Source organism: Coregonus clupeaformis, chromosome 23 (assembly GCF_020615455.1).
Source record: "Coregonus clupeaformis isolate EN_2021a chromosome 23, ASM2061545v1, whole genome shotgun sequence".
In the NCBI taxonomy this organism is placed as follows: domain Eukaryota; kingdom Metazoa; phylum Chordata; class Actinopteri; order Salmoniformes; family Salmonidae; genus Coregonus; species Coregonus clupeaformis.
In genome coordinates, this window is record NC_059214.1 from 42,150,766 (window position 1) to 42,174,517 (window position 23,752).

General features: G+C 47.7%; 1 protein-coding gene across 1 annotated transcript in view; it reads right to left on the reverse strand.

The window, feature by feature from the left end:
• LOC121558976 (protein FAM126B) overlaps positions 1–23,752 on the reverse strand; it is a 152,939-nt gene that overhangs the window by 67,105 nt on the left and 62,082 nt on the right. Inside the window, exons 4-6 of the mRNA XM_045206465.1 lie at positions 19,280–19,381; positions 4,548–4,727; positions 277–357 (exon numbers count right to left, since the gene is read on the reverse strand). Of these exons, the coding sequence (XP_045062400.1) occupies positions 277–357; positions 4,548–4,727; positions 19,280–19,381 (363 nt within the window). The remainder of the gene's footprint in view (positions 1–276; positions 358–4,547; positions 4,728–19,279; positions 19,382–23,752) is intronic.

Sequence of the window (23,752 nt, forward strand, 5' to 3'; positions counted from 1 at the left end):
GTAATGTGTTGTTCTACAGGGTCAGCCATAGTAGTATGATAGGTCCAGTGTAATGTGTTGTTCTACAGGGTCAGCCATAGTAGTATGATAGGTCCAGTGTAATGTGTTGTTCTACAGGGTCAGCCATAGTACTACGGTGCCCCTGGAGCAAATTAGGGTTAAGTACCTTGCCCAAAGGCACATTGACAGATTTTTCACCTTGTCGGCTCGGGTATTCAAACCAGCGACCTTTCGGTTACTGGCCCAACGGTCTAACTGCTAGGCTACCAGTCTTACCTCGTGATACACAGAGGGCTTGGACAGGGAGGGGACGGTGAACAACAGGAGCTTGCTGTTTCCATCTTTGTCCACGATCTCCTGAAAAAACAGAGAGAAAGTCATGTTGGAGAGCTTTTTGGCCGGGTTGGTTGGTTTGAACAGTCTGGTTGACAGTGCTCGTGTGGGTGTGCTGAGAACTTCACTAAAACGATGAGCTTCAATGGGGCAGAAGTCTGTGTGTTGTTGTGATTCTGGAAGGCCAGATAGCTACCAACAATGACAAGAAGCTGCCAAGTGGGGAATCGTAAGTGGCTCGTTTCAGCTAGTTTCATCTTGTTCTTGATACCATGTCTTGTTTTATGGTGTTTTATGGAGTTCATGTCAATGCTAATACGGCTAAAATTCGCTAGCTAGCCAACCAACAACTGGAACAATGTATTTGAGACAAGTTCTGCATTGTGCAAATATATTTATGTTTTCAATAAACATTGGAGGTGAAATAGAGTTTCCACGTTTTAATAAACATTGGAGGTGAAATAGAGTTTCCACGTTTTAATAAACATTGGAGGTGAAATAGAGTTTCCACGTTTTAATAAACATTGGAGGTGAAATAGAGTTTCCACGTTTTAATAAACATTGGAGGTGAAATAGAGTTTCACGTTTTAATAAACATTGGAGGTGAAATAGAGTTTCCACGTTTTAATAAACATTGGAGGTGAAATAGAGTTTCCACGTTTTAATAAACATTGGAGGTGAAATAGAGTTTCCACGTTTTAATAAACATTGGAGGTGAAATAGAGTTTCCACGTTTTAATAAACATTGGTGGTGAAATAGAGTTTCCACGTTTTAATAAACATTGGTGGTGAAATAGAGTTTCCACGTTTCAACAACCTAAGACAACCCTGTCTGTTTTGCCCCGTAGTTCCACATGCGTCGGTTTTGTTGCTAAACAACCAAGCTCTTCAACGCAGAGGTCAATGAAACACAAGCTTTTTGGCCGGGTTGGTTGGTTGATTTTAACAGTCTGGTGGACAGTGCTTGTGTGTGTGCGTGCGCGCACGTGTGCTTTGAGAGCATGACTAGTGATCTCTGCGTCGTGCTGGACTGCATGCCCTTAGCTGTCTCTCTTATCTCTGGGAGAGTTCCTCACTAGGTCTGTCTGTCCTCTGGGAGAGTTACTCACTGGGTCTGTCTGTCCTCTGGGAGAGTTACTCACTGGGTCTGTCTGTCCTCTGGGAGAGTTACTCACTGGGTCTGTCTGTCCTCTGGGAGAGTTACTCACTATGTCTGTCTGTCCTCTGGGAGAGTTACTCACTATGTCTGTCTGTCCTCTGGGAGAGTTACTCACTGGGTCTCTGTCTGTCCTCTGGGAGAGTTACTCACTGGGTCTGTCTGTCCTCTGGGAGAGTTACTCACTGGGTCTGTCTGTCCTCTGGGAGAGTTACTCACTGGGTCTGTCTGTCCTCTGGGAGAGTTACTCACTGGGTCTGTCTGTCCTCTGGGAGAGTTACTCACTATGTCTGTCTGTCCTCTGGGAGAGTTACTCACTGGGTCTCTGTCTGTCCTCTGGGAGAGTTACTCACTGGGTCTGTCTGTCCTCTGGGAGAGTTACTCACTGGGTCTGTCTGTCCTCTGGGAGAGTTACTCACTGGGTCTGTCTGTCCCCCAACACTAATCCTTCATGAGATCAGCACTGCTAACGCTAACCATGCTAGCCATGCCCTTCACTACTGTGCTAACCATGCTATTGCTAACCATGCTGTTACTAACTATGCTATTGCTAACCATGCTATTATGCTATTAATAACCATGCTATTGCTAACCATGCTAATTGCTTATCATGCTAACCATGTTCTTCAAAGCTGTGATAATGCTAACCCTGCTACCATGCTAACCATGTCCTTGACTGCTATGCTAATTGCTAACCATGCCTTTCACTGCCTGGCTGCCTGCCCAGAGCCCAGAGCCAGCAGCTCTCTGTATATCTGATGCCTGTCTGCAGAGAGCCAGGCTGTGTAACTGATCAGAGTTGTCTCCAGCCATGGTAGAGGAGAGAAGACACATAGACAGAGCCCTCTCCATTGATATCTCTAGCTCTTACTAGACAGACCCAGGGGTCCGTCCTTTACACACGTCCTTACAGCGTCTTAGTAGCCTCTTCCATAGAGACTAAAGCCCCATCTCCACCCCTAACATCCAGCCTCTTCCATAGAGACTAAAGCCCTATCCCCTATCCCCTAACATCCAGCCTCTTCCATAGAGACTAAAGCCCTATCCCCTAACCCCTAACATCCAGCCCCTTCCATAGAGACTAAAGCCCTATCTCCTAACCCCTAACATCCCTATCCCCTAACCCCTAACATCCAGCCTCTTCCATAGAGACTAAAGCCCCATCTCCACCCCTAACATCCAGCCTCTTCCATAGAGACTAAAGCCCTATCCCCTATCCCCTAACATCCAGCCTTTTCCATAGAGACTAAAGCCCTATCCCCTAACCCCTAACATCCAGCCCCTTCCATAGAGACTAAAGCCCTATCTCCTAACCCCTAACATCCAGCCCCTTCCATAGAGACTAAAGCCCTATCTCCTAACCCCTAACATCCTGCCTCTTCCATAGAGACTAAAGCCCTATCTCCTAACCCCTAACATCCTGCCTCTTCCATAGAGACTAAAGCCCTATCTCCTAACCCCTAACATCCTGCCTCTTCCATAGAGACTAAAGCCCTATCTCCTAACCCCTAACATCCAGCCTCTTCCATAGAGACTAAAGCCCTATCTCCTAACCCCTAACATCCAGCCTCTTCCATAGAGACTAAAGCCCTATCTCCTAACCCCTAACATCCTGCCTCTTCCATAGAGACTAAAGCCCTATCTCCTAACCCCTAACATCCAGCCCCTTCCATAGAGACTAAAGCCCTATCTCCTAACCCCTAACATCCAGCCCCTTCCATAGAGACTAAAGCCCTATCTCCTAACCCCTAACATCCAGCCCCTTCCATAGAGACTAAAGCCCTATCTCCTAACCCCTAACATCCTGCCTCTTCCATAGAGACTAAAGCCCTATCTCCTAACCCCTAACATCCAGCCCCTTCCATAGAGACTAAAGCCCTATCTCCTAACCCCTAACATCCAGCCCCTTCCATAGAGACTAAAGCCCTATCTCCTAACCCCTAACATCCTGCCTCTTCCATAGAGACTAAAGCCCTATCTCCTAACACCTAACATCCAGCCTCTTCCATAGAGACTAAAGCCCTATCTCCTAACCCCTAACATCCAGCCTCTTCCATAGAGACTAAAGCCCTATCCCCTAACCCCTAACATCCTGCCTCTTCCATAGAGACTAAAGCCCTATCCCCTAACCCCTAACATCCAGCCTCTTCCATAGAGACTAAAGCCCTATCCCCTAACATCCAGCCTCTTCCATAGAGACTAAAGCCCTATCTCCTAACCCCTAACATCCCTATCCCCTAACATCCCTATCCCCTAACCCCTAACATCCCTATCCCCTAACCCCTAACATCCCTATCTCCTAACCCCTAACATCCAGCCTCTTCCATAGAGACTAAAGCCCTATCTCCTAACCCCTAACATCCAGCCTCTTCCATAGAGACTAAAGCCCTATCCCCTAACCCCTAACATCCAGCCTCTTCCATAGAGACTAAAGCCCTATCTCCTAACCCCTAACCTCCAGCCTCTTCCATAGAGACTAAAGCCCTATCCCCTAACCCCTAACATCCAGCCTCTTCCATAGAGACTAAAGCCCTATCCCCTAACCCCTAACATCCAGCCTCTTCCATAGAGACTAAAGCCCTATCCCCTAACCCCTAACATCCAGCCTCTTCCATAGAGACTAAAGCCCTATCTCCTAACCCCTAACATCCAGCCTCTTCCATAGAGACTAAAGCCCTATCCCCTAACCCCTAACATCCAGCCTCTTCCATAGAGACTAAAGTCCTATCCCCTAACCCCTAACATCCAGCCTCTTCCATAGAGACTAAAGCCCTATCCCCTAACCCCTAACATCCAGCCTCTTCCATAGAGACTAAAGCCCTATCCCCTAACATCCAGCCTCTTCCATAGAGACTAAAGCCCTATCTCCTAACCCCTAACATCCAGCCTCTTCCATAGAGACTAAAGCCCTATCCCCTAACCCCTAACATCCAGCCTCTTCCATAGAGACTAAAGCCCTATCCCCTAACCCCTAACATCCAGCCTCTTCCATAATAGCCCCCCATGATAGATGTCCAGGTAAGTCAAGCAGGTTAGGTTGGTAGGTAGTAGTAGTTACCAGGTTATATATGCCCAGCAGCAAGGCCTCTATGCAGCCGTTGCTCTGGCGGTCCCTGCTAGCGGTGAGACGGAGGTACACCCAGACCAGCTCTGGAAGGAACTGCAGTGTGAAGCGTCTCAGGCGGTCCTCAGAGCTCCGGTACATCTCAAACAGCTGATGACACACAGGCTCCAGGAGCTACAGGGATAGAGTGACATAATACAACCAGTAGGTTTATTTGATAGAGTAACATAATACAACCAGTAGGTTTATTTGAACAGTGAGAGACAGAATAACAACAAAATAATCCAGAAAAACGCATGTCAAAAATTTCATGAATTGATTTGCATTTTAATGAGGGAAATAAGTGTTTGACCCCCTCTCAATCAGAAAGATTTCTGGCTCCCAGGTGTCTTTTATACAGGTAACGAGCTGAGATTAGGAGCACACTCTTAAAGGGAGTGCTCCTAATCTCAGCTTGTTACCTGTATAAAAGACACCTGTCCACAGAAGCAATCAATCAATCAGATTCCAAACTCTCCACAATGGCCATGACCAAAGAGCTCTCCAAGGATGTCAGGGACAAGATTGTAGACCTACACAAGGCTGGAATGGGCTACAAGACCATCGCCAAGCATCAAATCTTGGGTGAGAACCTCATTCCCTCAGCAAGGGCATTGAAAATGGGTCGTGGATGGGTATTCCAGCATGACAATGACCCAAAACACATGGCCAAGGCAACAAAGGAGTGGCTCAAGAAGAAGCACATTAAGGTCCTGGAGTGGCCTAGCCATTCTCCAGACCTTAATCCCATAGAAAATCTGTGGAGGGAGCTGAAGGTTCGAGTTGCCAAACGTCAGCCTCAAAACCTTAATGACTTGGAGAAGATCTGCAAAGAGGAGTGGGACAAAATCTCTCTCTCTCTCTATATATACATATATATATATATATACATATACTGTTAAAAAAAATAAAGGGAACACTTAAACAACACAATGTAACTCCAAGTCAATCACACTTCTGTGAAATCAAACTGTCCACTTAGGAAGAAACACTGATTGACAAATGTCACATGCTGTTGTGCAAATGGAATAGACAACAGGTGGAAATTATAGGCAATTAGCAAGACACCCCCAATAAAGGACTGGTTTTGCAGGTGGTGACCACAGTTCCTATGCTTCCTGGCTGATGTTTTGGTCACTTTTGAATGCTGGCAGTGCTTTCACTCTAGTGGTAGCATGAGACGGAGTCTACAACCCACACAAGTGGCTCAGGTAGTGCATCTCATCCAGGATGGCACATCAATGCGAGCTGTGGCAAGAAGGTTTGCTGTGTCTGTCAGCGTAGTGTCCAGAGCATGGAGGCGCTACCAGGAGACAGGCCAGTACATCAGGAGACGTGGAGGAGGCCGTAGGAGGGCAACAACCCAGCAGCAGGACTGCAAGGAGGAGCAGGAGGAGCACTGCAAAATGACCTCCAGCAGGCCACAAATGTGCATGTGTCTGCTCAAACGGTCAGAAACAGACTCCATGAGGGTGGTATGAGGGCCCGACGTCCACAGGTGGGGGTTGTGCTTACAGCCCAACACCGTGCAGGACGTTTGGCATTTGCCAGAGAACACCAAGATTGGCAAATTCGCCACTGGCGCCCTGTGCTCTTCACAGATGAAAGCAGGTTCACACTGAGCACATGTGACAGACGTGACAGAGTCTGGAGACGCCCGTGGAGAACGTTCTGCTGCCTGCAACATCCTCCCGGCATGACCGGTTTGGCGGTGGGTCAGTCATGGTGTGGGGTGGCATTTCTTTGGGGGGCCGCACAGCCCTCCATGTGCTCGCCAGAGGTAGCCTGACTGCCATTAGGTACCGAGATGAGATCCTCAGACCCCTTGTGAGACCATATGCTGGTGCGGTTGTTCCTGGGTTCCTCCTAATGCAAGACAATGCTAGACCTCATGTGGCTGGAGTGTGTCAGCAGTTCCTGCAAGAGGAAGGCATTGATGCTATGGACTGGCCCGCCCGTTCTCCAGACCTGAAACCAATTGAGCACATCTGGGACATCATGTCTCGCTCCATCCACCAACGCCACGTTGCACCACAGACTGTCGAGGAGTTGGCGGATGCTTTAGTCCAGGTCTGGGAGGAGATCCCTCAGGAGACCATCCGCCACCTCATCAGGAGCATGCCCAGGCGTTGTAGGGAGGTCATACAGGCACGTGGAGGCCACACACACTACTGAGCCTCATTTTGACTTGTTTTAAGGACATTACATCAAAGTTGGATCAGCCTGTAGTGTGGTTTTCCACTTTAATTTTGAGGGTGACTCCAAATCCAGACCTCCATAGGTTGATACATTTGATTTCCATTGATAATTTTTGTGTGATTGTTGTTAGCACATTCAACTATGTAAAGAAAAAAAGTTTTTAATAAGATTATTTCATTCATTCAGATCTAGGATGTGTTATTTTAGTGTTCCCTTTATTTTTTTGAGCAGTATATATATCTATCTATATATCTATATATCTATATATATATATATATATATATATCTATATATCTATATATCTATATATATATATATATATATATATATATAAATAATATACACACACTACCGTTCTAAAGTTTGGGGTCACTTAGAAATGTCTTTGTCCATTAAAATAACATCAAATTGATCAGAAATACAGTGTAGACATTGTTAATGTTGTAAATGGCTATTGTAGCTGGAAACGGCTGATTTTTTATGGAATATCTACATAGGCGTACAGAGGCCCATTATCAGCAACCATCAGTCCTGTGTTCCAATGGCACGTTGTGTTTGCTAATCCAAGTTTAACATTTTAAAAGGCTAATTGATCATTAGAAAACCCTTTTTCAATTATGTTAGCACATCTGAAAACTGTTGTGCTGATTAAAGAAGCAAGAAAACTGGCCTTCTTGAGACTAGTTGAGTATCTGGAGCATCAGCAATTGTGGGTTCGATTACAGACTCAAAATGGCCAGAAACAAATAACTTTCTTCTGAAAATCGTCAGTCTATTCTTGTTCTGAGAAATGAAGGCTATTCCATGCGAGAAATTGCCAAGAAACTGAAGATCTCGTACAACGCTGTGTACTACTTCCTTCACAGAACTGCGCAAACTGGCTCTAACCAGAATAGAAAGAGGAGTGGGAGGCCCCAGTGCACAACTAAGCAAGAGGAAAAATACACAAGAGTGTCTAGTTTGAGAAACAGACGCCTCACAGGTCCTCAACTGGCAGCTTCATTAAATAGTACCCGCAAAACACCAGTCTCAACGTCAACAGTGAAGAGGCGACTCCGGGATGCTGACCTTCTAGGCAGAGTTGAAAAGAAAAAGCCATATCTCAGACTGGCCAATAAAAAGAAAAGATGGGCAAAAGAACACAGACACTGGACAGAGGAAGATTGGAAAAAAGTGTTATGGACAGACAAATCAAAGTTTGAGGTGTTCGGATCACAAAGAAGAACATTTGTGAGACGCAGACCAAATTAAAAGATGCTGGATGAGTGCTTGATGCCATCTGTCAAGCATGGTCGAGGCAATGTGATGGTCTGGGGGTGCTTTGGTGGTGGTAAAGTGGGAGATTTGTACAGGGTAAAAGGGGTCTTGAAGAAGGAAGGCTATCACTCTATTTTGTAATGCCATGCCATACCCTGTGGACGGCGCTTGATTGGATCCAATTTCCTCCTACAACAGGACAATGACCCAAAGCACAACTCCAAACTATGCAATAACTATTTAGGGAAGAAGCAGTCAGCTGGTATTCTGTCTATAATGGAGTGGCCAGCACAGTCACCGGATCTCAACCCTATTGAGCTGTTGTGGGAGCAGCTTGACGGTATGGTACATAAGAAGTGCCCATCAAGCCAATCCAACTTGTGGGAAGTGCTTCAGGAAGCATGGGGTGAAATCTCTTCAGATTACCTCAACAAATTGACTACTAGAATGCCAAAGGTCTGCAAGGCTGTAATTGCTGCAAATGGAGGATTCTTTGACAAAAGCAAAGTTTGAAGGACTCAATTACTATTTCTATTAAAAATCATTATTTCTAACCTTGTAAATGACTACATTTCCTATTCAAACTAATTTCATGGATGTTTTCATGGAAAACAAGGACATTTCTAAGTGACCCCAAACTTTTGAACTGTAGTGTATATATACACACACACACACACACACACACATATACACACACACATATACACACACACACACATATACACACACACACAGCTCTGGAAAAAATTAAGAGACCACTGCAAAAATATAAGTTTGTCTGATTTTACTATTTATAGGTATGTGTTTGGGTGAAATTAACATTTTTGTTTTATTCTATAAACTACTGACAACATTTCTCCCAAATTCAAAATTAAAATATTGTCATTTAGAGCATTTATTTGCAGAAAATGACAACTGGTCAAAATAACAAAAAAGATGCAGTGTTGTCAGTTCATGTTCATTTTTAAACAACACAATAGTAATGTTTTAACTTAGGAAGAGTTCAGAAATCAATATTTGGTGGAATAACCCTGATTTTCAAATCACAGCTTTCATGTGTCTTAGCATGCTCTCCACCAGTCTTTCACATTGATGTTGGGTGACTTAATGCCACTCCTGGCGCAAGAATTCAAGCAGCTCGGCTTTGTTTGATGGCTTGTGACCATCCATCTTCCTCTTGATCACATTCCAGAAGTTTTCAATGGGGTTCAGGTCTGGAGATTGGGCTGGCCATGACAGGGTCTTGATCTGGTGATCCTCCATCCACACCTTGATTGACCTGGCTGTGTGGCATGGCGCATTGTCCTGCTGGAAAAACCAATCCTCAGAGTTGGGGAACAATGTCAGAGCAAAAGGAAGCAAGTTTTCTTCCAGGACAACCTTGTACATGGCTTGATTCATGCGTCCTTCACAAAGACAAATCTGCCCGATACCAGCCTTGCTGAAGCACCCCCAGACCATCACCGATCCTCCACCAAATTTCACAGTGGGTGCGAGACACTGTGGCTTGTAGGCCTCTCCAGGTCTCCGTCTAACCATTAGATGACCAGGTGTTGGGCAAAGCTGAAAATTGGACTCATCAGAGTAGATGACCTTACTCCAGTCCTCTATGGTCCAATCCTTATGGTCTTTTGCAAACCTCAGCCTGGCTCTTCTTTGCTTCTCATTGATGAAGGGCTTTTTTCTAGCTTTGCATGACTTCAGCCCTGCCCCTAGGAGCCTGTTTCGAACCGTCATCGCCATGCACTTCACCCCAGCTGCCGTTTGCCATTCTTTTTGTAGGTCACTTGATGTCATCCTACGGTTGTTGAGTGACATTTGAATGAGTTGGCGGTCATCCCGGTCAGTAGAGAGTCGTTTTCACCCTCTGCTGGTCTGTAGCTGTGTTGTCCCCAATGTCTGCTGCTTGACCTTGTTCTTATGAACCGCCGTCTTTGAAATGTTAAGGATGGAAGCAACCTGACGCTCACTGTATCCCTCTGCCAGTAAAGCCAGAATGGAACCCTTCTTTTCCTCACTCAAAACTTTCCTTTTGGCATGGTCAATAGTTATTTTTTGATTAATATTACATTTGAGGTACTATTAGCACTGTTTTTGCCATCCAGCTGGTCCTATTGCAAGAGGATAGTGATGACCACAGCAGTGGTTTTTATACTTTTCCTCGTTAAATAAGATTTTGTTCAGGTGATCACCGAATCAGTACCTAATTCAGTAGAATGAGGTGTGCCTGTGTTGGAATTCAACAGACACTGGAATGGAATGGCTGTCATACATGTAGAGATGCTGATTTAAGAAACATTTGCAGTGGTCTCTTAATTTTTTCCACAGCTGTGTGTATATATATATATATATAAACTCAGCATAAAAAGAAACGTCCCTTTTTCAGGACCCTGTCTTTCAAAGATAATTTGTAAAAATCCAAATAAGTTCACAGATATTCATTGTAAAGGGAAACACTGTTTCCCATGCTTGTTCGATGAACCATAAACAATTAATGAACATGCACCTGTGGAACGGTCGTTAAGACACTAACAGTTTACAGATGGTAGGCAATTAAGGTCACAGTTCTGAAAACTTAGGACACTAAAGAGGCCTTTCTACTGACTCTGAAAAACACCAAAAGAAAGATGCCCAGGGTCCATGCTCATCTGCGTGAACGTGCCTTAGGCATGTTGCAAGGAGGCATGAGGACTGCAGATGTGGCCAGGGCAATATATTGCAATGTCCGTACTGTGAGATGCCTAAGACAGCACTACAGGGAGACAGGACGGACAGCTGATCGTCCTCACAGTGGCAGACCACGTGTAACAACACCTGCACAGGATCAGTACATCCAAACATCACACCTGCGGGACAGGTACAGGATGGCAACAACAACTGCCCGAGTTACACCAGGAACGCACAATCCCTCCATCAGTGCTCAGAATGTCCGCAATAGGCTGAGAGAAGCTGGACTGAGGTCTTGTAGGCCTGTTGTAATGCAGGTCCTCACCAGACATCACCGGCAACAACGTCGCCTATGGGCACAAACCCACCGTCGCTGGACCAGACAGGACTGGCAAAAAGTACTCTTCACTGACGAGTCGTGGTTTTGTCTCACCAGGGGCGATGGTCCGATTCGCGTTTATCGTCGAAGGAATGAGCATTACACCAAGGCCTGTACTCTGGAGCGGGATCGATTTTGAAGTGGAGGGTCCGTCATGGTCTGGGGCGGTGTGTCACAGCATCATCGGACTGAGCTTGTTGTCATTGCAGGCAATCTCAACGCTGTGCGTTACAGGGAAGACATCCTCCTCCCTCATGTGGTACCCTTCCTACAGGCTCATCCTGACATGACCCTCCAGCATGACAATGCCAGCAGCCATACTGCTCGTTCTGTGCGTGATTTCCTGCAAGACAGGAATGTCAGTGTACTGCCATGGCCAGCGAAGAGCCCGGATCTCAATGCCATTGAGCATGTATGGGACCTGTTGGATCGGAGGGTGAGGGCTAGGGCCATTCCACCCAGAAATGTCCGGGAACTTGCAGGTGCCTTGGTGGAAGAGTGGGGTAACATCTCACAGCAAGAACTGGCAAATCTGAGGAGGAGATGCACTGCAGTACTTAAGGCAGCTGGTGGTCATACCAGATACTGACGGTTACTTTTGATTTGTTCAGGGACACATTTTTGTTAGTCACCTGTACTCGAGTAGTGGACTAGGTCTGTGTCTCCTGTACTCTAGTAGTGGACATGGTCTGTGTCTCCTGGACTCTAGTAGTGGACATGGTCTGTGTCTCCTGGACTCTAGTAGTGGACATGGTCTGTGTCTCCTGGACTCTAGTAGTGGACTAGGTCTGTGTCTCCTGTACTCTAGTAGTGGACATGGTCTGTGTCTCCTGGACTCTAGTAGTGGACATGGTCTGTGTCTCCTGGACTCTAGTAGTGGACATGGTCTGTGTCTCCTGGACTCTAGTAGTGGACATGGTCTGTGTCTCCTGGACTCTAGTAGTGGACATGGTCTGTGTCTCCTGGACTCTAGTAGTGGACATGGTCTGTGTCTCCTGGACTCTAGTAGTGGACATGGTCTGTGTCTCCTGGACTCGAGTAGTGGACTAGGTCTGTGTCTCCTGTACTCTAGTAGTGGACATGGTCTGTGTCTCCTGGACTCTAGTAGTGGACATGGTCTGTGTCTCCTGTACTCTAGTAGTGGACATGGTTTGTGTCTCCTGGACTCTAGTAGTGGACATGGTCTGTGTCTCCTGGACTCTAGTAGTGGACATGGTCTGTGTCTCCCCTGTACTCTAGTAGTGGACATGGTCTGGGTCTCCTGGACTCTAGTACTGGACTAGGTCTGGGTCTCCTGGACTCTAGTAGTGGACATGGTCTGGGTCTCCTGGACTCTGGTAGTGGACATGGTCTGTGTCTCTACTGTACTCTAGTAGTGGACATGGTCTGTGTCTCCTGGACTCTAGTAGTGGACTAGGTCTGTGTCTCCCCTGTACTCTAGTAGTGGACTAGGTCTGTGTCTCCTGGACTCTAGCACTGGACTAGGTCTGTGTCTCCTGGACTCTAGTAGTGGACATGGTCTGTGTCTCCTGTACTCTAGTAGTGGACATGGTCTGTGTCTCCTGGACTCTAGTAGTGGACATGGTCTGTGTCTCCTGGACTCTAGTAGTGGACATGGTCTGTGTCTCCTGGACTCTAGTAGTGGACATGGTCTGTGTCTCTACTGGACTCTAGTAGTGGACATGGTCTGTGTCTCTACTGGACTCTAGTAGTGGACATGGTCTGTGTCTCCTGGACTCTAGTAGTGGACATGGTCTGTGTCTCCTGGACTCTAGTAGTGGACATGGTCTGTGTCTCCTGGACTCTAGTAGTGGACATGGTCTGTGTCTCCTGGACTCTAGTAGTAGACATGGTCTGTGTCTCTACTGGACTCTAGTAGTGGACATGGTCTGTGTCTCCTGTACTCTAGTAGTGGACATGGTCTGTGTCTCCTGGACTCTAGTAGTGGACATGGTCTGTGTCTCCTGGACTCTAGTAGTGGACATGGTCTGTGTCTCCTGGACTCTAGTAGTGGACATGGTCTGTGTCTCCTGTACTCTAGTAGTGGACATGGTCTGTGTCTCCTGGACTCTAGTAGTGGACATGGTCTGTGTCTCCTGGACTCTAGTAGTGGACATGGTCTGTGTCTCCTGGACTCTAGTAGTGGACATGGTCTGTGTCTCCTGGACTCTAGTAGTGGACATGGTCTGTGTCTCCTGTACTCGAGTAGTGGACATGGTCTGTGTCTCCTGGACTCTAGTAGTGGACATGGTCTGTGTCTCCTGGACTCTAGTAGTGGACATGGTCTGTGTCTCCTGTACTCTAGTAGTGGACATGGTTTGTGTCTCCTGGACTCTAGTAGTGGACATGGTCTGTGTCTCCTGGACTCTAGTAGTGGACATGGTCTGTGTCTCCCCTGTACTCTAGTAGTGGACATGGTCTGTGTCTCCTGGACTCTAGTACTGGACTAGGTCTGGGTCTCCTGGACTCTGGTAGTGGACATGGTCTGTGTCTCCTGGACTCTGGTAGTGGACATGGTCTGTGTCTCCTGGACTCTAGTAGTGGACTTGGTCTGTGTCTCCTGGACTCTAGTAGTGGACATGGTCTGTGTCTCCTGGACTCTAGTAGTGGACATGGTCTGTGTCTCCTGGACTCTAGTAGTGGACATGGTCTGTGTCTCTACTGGACTCTAGTAGTGGACATGGTCTGTGTCTCCTGTACTCTAGTAGTGGACATGGTCTGTGTCTCCTGTACTCTAGTAGTGGACATGGTCTGTGTCTCCTGTACTCTAGTAGTGGACATGGTCTGTGTCTCCTGGACTCTAGTAGTGGACATGGTCTGTGTCTCCTGGACTCTAGTAGTGGACATGGTCTGTGTCTCCTGGACTCTAGTAGTGGACATGGTCTGTGTCTCCTGGACTCTAGTAGTGGACATGGTCTGTGTCTCCTGTACTCTAGTAGTGGACATGGTCTGTGTCTCCTGTACTCTAGTAGTGGACATGGTCTGTGTCTCCTGTACTCTAGTAGTGGACATGGTCTGTGTCTCCTGTACTCTAGTAGTGGACATGGTCTGTGTCTCCTGTACTCTAGTAGTGGACATGGTCTGTGTCTCCTGTACTCTAGTAGTGGACATGGTCTGTGTCTCCTGGACTCTAGTAGTGGACATGGTCTGTGTCTCCTGGACTCTAGTAGTGGACATGGTCTGTGTCTCTACTGGACTCTAGTAGTGGACATGGTCTGTGTCTCTACTGGACTCTAGTAGTGGACATGGTCTGTGTCTCTACTGGACTCTAGTAGTGGACATGGTCTGTGTCTCTACTGGACTCTAGTAGTGGACATGGTCTGTGTCTCCTGTACTCTAGTAGTGGACATGGTCTGTGTCTCCTGGACTCTAGTAGTGGACATGGTCTGTGTCTCCTGGACTCTAGTAGTGGACATGGTCTGTGTCTCCTGGACTCTAGTAGTGGACATGGTCTGTGTCTCCTGGACTCTAGTAGTGGACATGGTCTGTGTCTCCTGGACTCTAGTAGTGGACATGGTCTGTGTCTCCTGGACTCTAGTAGTGGACATGGTCTGTGTCTCCTGGACTCTAGTAGTGGACATGGTCTGTGTCTCCTGGACTCTAGTAGTGGACATGGTCTGTGTCTCTACTGGACTCTAGTAGTGGACATGGTCTGTGTCTCTACTGGACTCTAGTAGTGGACATGGTCTGTGTCTCTAATGGACTCTAGTAGTGGACATGGTCTGTGTCTCTACTGGACTCTAGTAGTGGACATGGTCTGTGTCTCCTGTACTCTAGTAGTGGACATGGTCTGTGTCTCCTGGACTCTAGTAGTGGACATGGTCTGTGTCTCTACTGGACTCTAGTAGTGGACATGGTCTGTGTCTCTACTGGACTCTAGTAGTGGACATGGTCTGTGTCTCTACTGGACTCTAGTAGTGGACATGGTCTGTGTCTCTACTGGACTCTAGTAGTGGACATGGTCTGTGTCTCTACTGGACTCTAGTAGTGGACATGGTCTGTGTCTCTACTGGACTCTAGTAGTGGACATGGTCTGTGTCTCTACTGGACTCTAGTAGTGGACATGGTCTGTGTCTCTACTGGACTCTAGTAGTGGACATGGTCTGTGTCTCTACTGGACTCTAGTAGTGGACATGGTCTGTGTCTCTACTGGACTCTAGTAGTGGACATGGTCTGTGTCTCTACTGGACTCTAGTAGTGGACATGGTCTGTGTCTCTACTGGACTCTAGTAGTGGACATGGTCTGTGTCTCTACTGGACTCTAGTAGTGGACATGGTCTGTGTCTCTACTGGACTCTAGTAGTGGACATGGTCTGTGTCTCCTGTACTCTAGTAGTGGACATGGTCTGTGTCTCCTGTACTCTAGTAGTGGACATGGTCTGTTTCTCCTGTACTCTAGTAGTGGACATGGTCTGTGTCTCTACTGGACTCTAGTAGTGGACATGGTCTGTGTCTCTACTGGACTCTAGTAGTGGACATGGTCTGTGTCTCTACTGGACTCTAGTAGTGGACATGGTCTGTTTCTCTACTGGACTCTAGTAGTGGACATGGTCTGTGTCTCTACTGGACTCTAGTAGTGGACATGGTCTGTGTCTCCTGTACTCTAGTAGTGGACATGGTCTGTGTCTCCTGTACTCTAGTAGTGGACATGGTCTGTTTCTCCTGTACTCTAGTAGTGGACATGGTCTGTGTCTCTCCTGTACTCTAGTAGTGGACATGGTCTGTGTCTCCTGGACTCTAGTAGTGGACATGGTCTGTGTCTCCTGGACTCTAGTAGTGGACATGGTCTGTCTTCTGTACTCTAGTAGTGGACATGGTCTGTGTCTCCTGGACTCTAGTAGTGGACATGGTCTGTGTCTCTACTGTACTCTAGTAGTGGACATGGTCTGTGTCTCTACTGTACTCTAGTAGTGGACATGGTCTGTGTCTCCTGGACTCTAGTAGTGGACTAGGTCTGTGTCTCCCCTGTACTCTAGTAGTGGACTAGGTCTGTGTCTCCTGGACTCTAGCACTGGACTAGGTCTGTGTCTCCTGGACTCTAGTAGTGGACATGGTCTGTGTCTCCTGGACTCTAGTAGTGGACATGTTCTGTGTCTCCTGGACTCTAGTACTGGACTAGGTCTGTGTCTCCTGTACTCTAGTAGTGGACATGGTCTGTGTCTCTCCTGGACTCTAGTAGTGGACATGGTCTGTGTCTCTCCTGTACTCTAGTAGTGGACATGGTCTGTGTCTCCTGTACTCTAGTAGTGGACATGGTCTGTGTCTCCTGTACTCTGGTAGTGGACATGGTCTGTGTCTCCTGGACTCTAGTAGTGGACATGGTCTGTGTCTCCTGGACTCTAGTACTGGACATGGTCTGTGTCTCCTGTACTCTAGTACTGGACATGGTCTGTGTCTACTGGAATCCAGTAGTGGACATGGTCTGTGTCTCCTGGACTCTAGTAGTGGACATGGTCTGTGTCTCCTGGACTCTAGTAGTGGACATGGTCTGTGTCTCTACTGTACTCTAGTAGTGGACATGGTCTGTGTCTCTACTGTACTCTAGTAGTGGACATGGTCTGTGTCTCTACTGTACTCTAGTAGTGGACATGGTCTGTATCTCCTGGACTCTAGTAGTGGACATGGTATGTCTCTCTCCTGTACTCTAGTAGTGGACATGGTATGTGTCTCCTGTACTCTAGTAGTGGACATGGTCTGTGTCTCCTGTACTCTAGTAGTGGACATGGTCTGTGTCTCCTGTACTCTAGTAGTGGACATGGTCTGTGTCTCCTGGACTCTAGTAGTGGACTAGGTCTGTGTCTCTCCTGTACTCTAGTAGTGGACATGGTCTGTGTCTCCTGGACTCTAGTAGTGGACATGGTCTGTGTCTCCTGTACTCTAGTAGTGGACATGGTCTGTGTCTCCTGTACTCTAGTAGTGGACATGGTCTGTGTCTCCTGGACTCTAGTAGTGGACATGGTCTGTGTCTCCTGGACTCTAGTAGTGGACATGGTCTGTGTCTCCTGGACTCTAGTAGTGGACATGGTCTGTGTCTCCTGTACTCTAGTAGTGGACATGGTATGTCTCTCTCCTGGACTCTAGTAGTGGACATGGTCTGTGTCTCTCCTGGACTCTAGTAGTGGACATGGTCTGTGTCTCTCCTGGACTCTAGTAGTGGACATGGTATGTGTCTCTCCTGGACTCTAGTAGTGGACATGGTATGTGTCTCTCCTGGACTCTAGTAGCGGACATGGTCTGTGTCTCTCCTGTACTCTAGTAGCGGACATGGTCTGTGTCTCTCCTGGACTCTAGTAGCGGACATGGTCTGTGTCTCTCCTGGACTCTAGTAGCGGACATGGTCTGTGTCTCCTGTACTCTAGTAGCGGACATGGTCTGTGTCTCCTGTACTCTAGTAGCGGACATGGTCTGTGTCTCCTGGACTCTAGTAGCGGACATGGTCTGTGTCTCTACTGTACTCTAGTAGTGGACATGGTCTGTGTCTCCTGGACTTTAGTAGTGGACATGGTATGTGTCTCTCCTGTACTCTAGTAGTGGACATGGTATGTGTCTCCTGTACTCTAGTAGTGGACATGGTCTGAGTCTCTCCTGGACTCTAGTAGTGGACATGGTCTGTGTCTCCTGGACTCTAGTAGTGGACATGGTCTGTGTCTCCTGGACTCTAGTAGTGGACTAGGTCTGTGTCTCCTGGACCCTAGTAGTGGACATGGTCTGTGTCTCCTGGACTCTAGTAGTGGACATGGTCTGTGTCTCCTGGACTCTAGTAGTGGACTAGGTCTGTCTCTCCTGGACTCTAGTAGTGGACATGGTCTGTGTCTCTCCTGGACTCTAGTAGTGGACATGGTCTGTGTCTCTCCTGGACTCTAGTAGTGGACATGGTCTGTGTCTCTCCTGGACTCTAGTAGTGGACATGGTCTGTGTCTCTCCTGGACTCTAGTAGTGGACATGGTCTGTGTCTCTCCTGGACTATAGTAGTGGACATGGTCTGTGTCTCCTGGACTCTAGTAGTGGACATGGTCTGTGTCTCCTGGACTCTAGTAGTGGACTAGGTCTGTCTCTCCTGGACTCTAGTACTGGACATGGTCTGTGTCTCTCCTGGACTCTAGTACTGGACATGGTCTGTGTCTCCTGTACTCTAGTAGTGGACATGGTCTGTGTCTCCTGTACTCTGGTAGTGGACATGGTCTGTGTCTCCTGTACTCTGGTAGTGGACATGGTCTGTGTCTCCTGGACTCTAGTAGTGGACATGGTCTGTGTCTCTCCTGGACTCTAGTAGTGGACATGGTCTGTGTCTCTCCTGGACTCTAGTAGTGGACATGGTCTGTGTCTCTCCTGGACTCTAGTAGTGGACATGGTCTGTGTCTCTCCTGGACTCTAGTAGTGGACATGGTCTGTGTCTCTCCTGGACTCTAGTAGTGGACATGGTCTGTGTCTCTCCTGGACTCTAGTAGTGGACATGGTCTGTGTCTCCTGGACTCTAGTAGTGGACTAGGTCTGTCTCTCCTGTACTCTAGTAGTGGACATGGTCTGTGTCTCCTGGACTCTAGTAGTGGACATGGTCTGTGTCTCCTGGACTCTAGTAGTGGACATGGTCTGTGTCTCTCCTGGACTCTAGTAGTGGACATGGTCTGTGTCTCTCCTGGACTCTAGTAGTGGACATGGTCTGTGTCTCTCCTGGACTCTAGTAGTGGACATGGTCTGTGTCTCTCCTGGACTCTAGTAGTGGACATGGTCTGTGTCTCCTGTACTCTAGTAGTGGACATGGTCTGTGTCTCCTGTACTCTAGTAGTGGACATGGTCTGTGTCTCCTGGACTCTAGTAGTGGACATGGTCTGTGTCTCCTGGACTCTAGTTAGCCACCTGATGTTCCCGCATGGAGAGGTGAAGACAGGGCAGTGACAGGCACATGGTGGTTACCAGGTAACAAGGATGGCACTGCCACACGGATCATGTCCTGAGTCCTCCACAGAGAGCAGACCAGCTGGTGTGGGAGGGGTAGCTCTCTGCCAGCTCCGCCCACCTCGCCACAACAGAGCAGCAGATAACAGTGCAGAACATTTCAGTCAGACTATTTCATACTGGTCCCCCGTGGGAATCGACTGAGCTTCCTGTCCTTAAACACCACGCGGCTAACTAAGTGGGGTGGAAACAGTCTGTAGTGTGCAGGTCCTGTCTGCATCAGTCTCACCTCACTGCTGGTGTCCTGAATGACTCTGTAGAGAGCTGGCACCAGAGACTTCTTCAGGTGAAGGCTGCCTGCATATGTGGAGATGTGGGTTTCTGGTAGAGTCTGGAGAAATGAACATAGAAACAGATAGTTAGGGTGTCTGGAGGAGTCTGGAGAAATGAACACAGAAACAGATAGTTAGGGTGTCTGGAGGAGTCTGGAGAAATAAACAGAAACAGATAGTTAGGGTGTCTGGAGGAGTCTGGAGAAATAAACAGAAACAGATAGTTAGGGTGTCTGGAGGAGTCTGCAGAAATAAACAGAAACAGATAGTTAGGGTGTCTGGAGGAGTCTGGAGAAATGAACATAGAAACAGATAGTTAGGGTGTCTGGAGGAGTCTGGAGAAATGAACACAGAAACAGATAGTTAGGGTGTCTGGAGGAGTCTGGAGAAATAAACAGAAACAGATAGTTAGGGTTTTCGGAACAAAAACATCCTTTCACTATACAGTGGGGAGAACAAGTATTTGATCCACTGCCGATTTTGCAGGTTTTCCTACTTACAAAGCATGTAGAGGTCTGTAATTTTTATCATAGGTACACTTCAACTGTGAGAGACGGAATCTAAAACAAAAATCCAGAAAATCACATTGTATGATTTTTAAGTAATTAATTTGCATTTTATTGCATGACATTAGTATTTGATACATCAGAAAAGCAGAACTTAATATTTGGTACAGAAACCTTTGTTTGCAATTACAGAGATCATATGTTTCCTGTAGGTCTTGACCAGGTTTGCACACACTGCAGCAGGGATTTTGGCCCACTCCTCCATACAGACCTTCTCCAGATCCTTCAGGTTTCGGGGCTGTCGCTGGGCAATACGGACGTTCAGCTCCCTCCAAAGATTTTCTATTGGGTTCAGGTCTGGAGACTGGCTAGGCCACTCCAGGACCTTGAGATGCTTCTTACGGAGCCACTCCTTAGTTGCCCTGGCTGTGTGTTTCGGGTCGTTGTCATGCTGGAAGACCCAGACACGACCCATCTTCAATGCTCTTACTGAGGGAAGGAGGTTGTTGGCCAAGATCTCGCGATACATGGCCCCATCCATCCTCCCCTCAATACGGTGCAGTCGTCCTGTCCCCTTTGAAGAAAAGCATCCCCAAAGAATGATGTTTCCACCTCCATGCTTCACGGTTGGGATGGTGTTCTTGGGGTTGTACTCATCCTCCTTCTTCCTCCAAACACGGCGAGTGGAGTTTAGACCAAAAAGCTCTATTTTTGTCTCATCAGACCACATGACCTTCTCCCATTCCTCCTCTGGATCATCCAGATGGTCATTGGCAAACTTCAGACGGGCCTGGACTTGCGCTGGCTTGAGCAGGGGGACCTTGCGTGCGCTGCAGAACTTTGATCCATGACACCGTAGTGTGTTACTAATGGTTTTCTTTGAGACTGTGGTCCCAGCTCTCTTCAGGTCATTGACCAGGTCCTGCCGTGTAGTTCTGGGATGATCCCTCACCTTCCTCATGATCATTGATGCCCCACGAGGTGAGATCTTGCATGGAGCCCCAGACCGAGGGTGATTGACCGTCATCTTGAACTTCTTCCATTTTCTAATAATTGCGCCAACAGTTGTTGCCTTCTCACCAAGCTGCTTGCCTATTGTCCTGTAGCCCATCCCAGCCTTGTGCAGGTCTACAATTGTATCCCTGATGTCCTTACACAGCTCTCTGGTCTTGGCCATTGTGGAGAGGTTGGAGTCTGTTTGATTGAGTGTGTGGACAAGTGTTTTTTATACAGGTAACGAGTTCAAACAGGTGGTTAATACAGGTAATGAGTGGAGAACAGGAGGGCTTCTTAAAGAGAAACTAACAGGTCTGTGAGAGCCGGAATTCTTACTGGTTGGTAGGTGATCAAATACTTATGTCATGCAATAAAATGCAAATTAATTACTTAAAAATCATACAATGTGATTTTCTGGATTTTTGTTTTAGATTCCGTCTCTCACAGTTGAAGTGTAACTATGATAAAAATTACAGACCTCTACATGCTTTGTAAGTAGGAAAACCTGCAAAATCGGCAGTATCAAATACTTGTTCTCCCCACTGTATAAGTGTAGTTCAGTTATCACACGAGTACTATTCACCTACTGGCCTAATTGTGCTTAAAGAGCGACTGCCTTTAAAAAGCAACAAATTATTTTGAAAAATACCTGTTTGGCATCAATAAGAGTCAGAATCAGTTATTCTAGTGACAAACGTGAGTGTAAATATATCAATAGGATCATTTTGGTCATAAAGTCAATCTCGTCTAAAATGGAGTTTGGAACATCCATGCGTCACAACGGTTAAATGAAGGTTGGGTTTTGATTTTATGATGTCCATTTACCCACTAACATGGGGTGATTGCTCTCTATCCAATATCTCTCTATCCTGCGGTGATTGCTCTCTATCCAATATCTCTCTATCCTGCGGTGATTGCTCTCTATCCAATATCTCTCTATCCTGCGGTGATTGCTCTCTATCCAATATCTCTCTATCCTGCGGTGATTGCTCTCTATCCAATATCTCTCTATCCTGCGGTGATTGCTCTCTATCCAATATCTCTCTATCCTGCGGTGATTGCTCTCTATCCAACGGACCTGCTCAGCTGTTTCCATAAGACAACACGTCACACGTTTTAACTTAACACCTGAGTTAGATGTCAAACTGCTCAACTAAAACGTCCTCAGCAAAAAGGTCAACATTAATTACACATTTCTTGACTTAACTTCAATTGATTCTGGGGATTTTGAGGAAGTAAAATAGGCTTCCGCGTCTACAGTGTCTCATGGGGACAAACATCATTAAACACGTTGAATAGGTCAGGAAACACACCTCCAAGACTGAAATCTATTTTTTCTAATGAGCAACAGAAACACACATGCCCATCAGAGAGTTTGGTGGCTCTTTAATGTGTGTAGAGAGAGACAGAGGGAGAGAGACAGGAGGCAGCCTTCACCCTCTGTCCTGCCAGGCCAGAGAGAGACAGAGGGAGAGAGACAGGAGGCAGCCTTCACCCTCTGTACTGCCAGGCCAGAGAGAGACAGGAGGCAGCCTTCACCCTCTGTCCTGCCAGGCCAGAGAGAGACAGAGGGAGAGAGACAGGAGGCAGCCTTCACCCTCTGTCCTGCCAGGCCAGAGAGAGACAGGAGGCAGCCTTCACCCTCTGTCCTGCCAGGCCAGAGAGAGACAGGAGGCAGCCTTCACCCTCTGTCCTGCCAGGCCAGAGAGAGAAAGGAGGCAGCCTTCACCCTCTGTACTGCCAGGCCAGAGAGAGACAGAGGGAGAGAGACAAGAGGCAGCCTTCACCCTCTGTCCTGCCAGGCCAGAGAGAGACAGAGAGACTGTCCTGCGAACCTGAAGACAAACAGCACAGGGACCAGTTGGGGAGACAGATGGACAGAGGCGTCTGTCAGGGACCAGTTGGGGAGACAGATGGACAGAGGGGTCTGTCAGGGACCAGTTGGGGAGACAGATGGACAGAGGGGTCTGTCAGGGACCAGTTGGGGAGACAGATGGACAGAGGGGTCTGTCAGGGACCAGATGGGGAGACAGATGGACAGAGGGGTCTGTCAGGGACCAGTTGGGAAGACAGATGGACAGAGGGGTCTGTCAGGGACCAGATGGGGAGACAGATGGACAGAGGGGTCTGTCAGGGACCAGTTGGGGAGACAGATGGACAGAGGGGTCTGTCAGGGACCAGATGGGGAGACAGATGGACAGAGGGGTCTGTCAGGGACCAGATGGGGAGACAGATGGACAGAGGGGTCTGTCAGGGACCAGATGGGGAGACAGATGGACAGAGGGGTCTGTCAGGGACCAGATGGGGAGACAGATGGACAGAGGGGTCTGTCAGGGACCAGTTGGGGAGACAGATGGACAGAGGGGTCTGTCAGGGACCAGATGGGGAGACAGATGGACAGAGGGGTCTGTCAGGGACCAGTTGGGGAGACAGATGGACAGAGGGGTCTGTCAGGGACCAGATGGGGAGACAGATGGACAGAGGGGTCTGTCAGGGACCAGTTGGGGAGACAGATCAATCAATTCAATCAATTTTATTTTATATAGCCCTTCTTACATCAGCTAATATCTCGAAGTGCTGTACAGAAACCCAGCCTAAAACCCCAAACAGCTAGTAATGCAGGTGTAGAAGCACGGTGGCTAGGAAAAACTCCCTAGAAAGGCGAAAACCTAGGAAGAAACCTAGAGAGGAACCAGGCTATGAGGGACAGAGAGACTGTCCTGCGAACCTGAAGACAAACAGCACAGGGACCAGTTGGGGAGACAGATGGACAGAGGCGTCTGTCAGGGACCAGTTGGGGAGACAGATGGACAGAGGGGTCTGTCAGGGACCAGTTGGGGAGACAGATGGACAGAGGGGTCTGTCAGGGACCAGTTGGGGAGACAGATGGACAGAGGGGTCTGTCAGGGACCAGTTGGGGAGACAGAT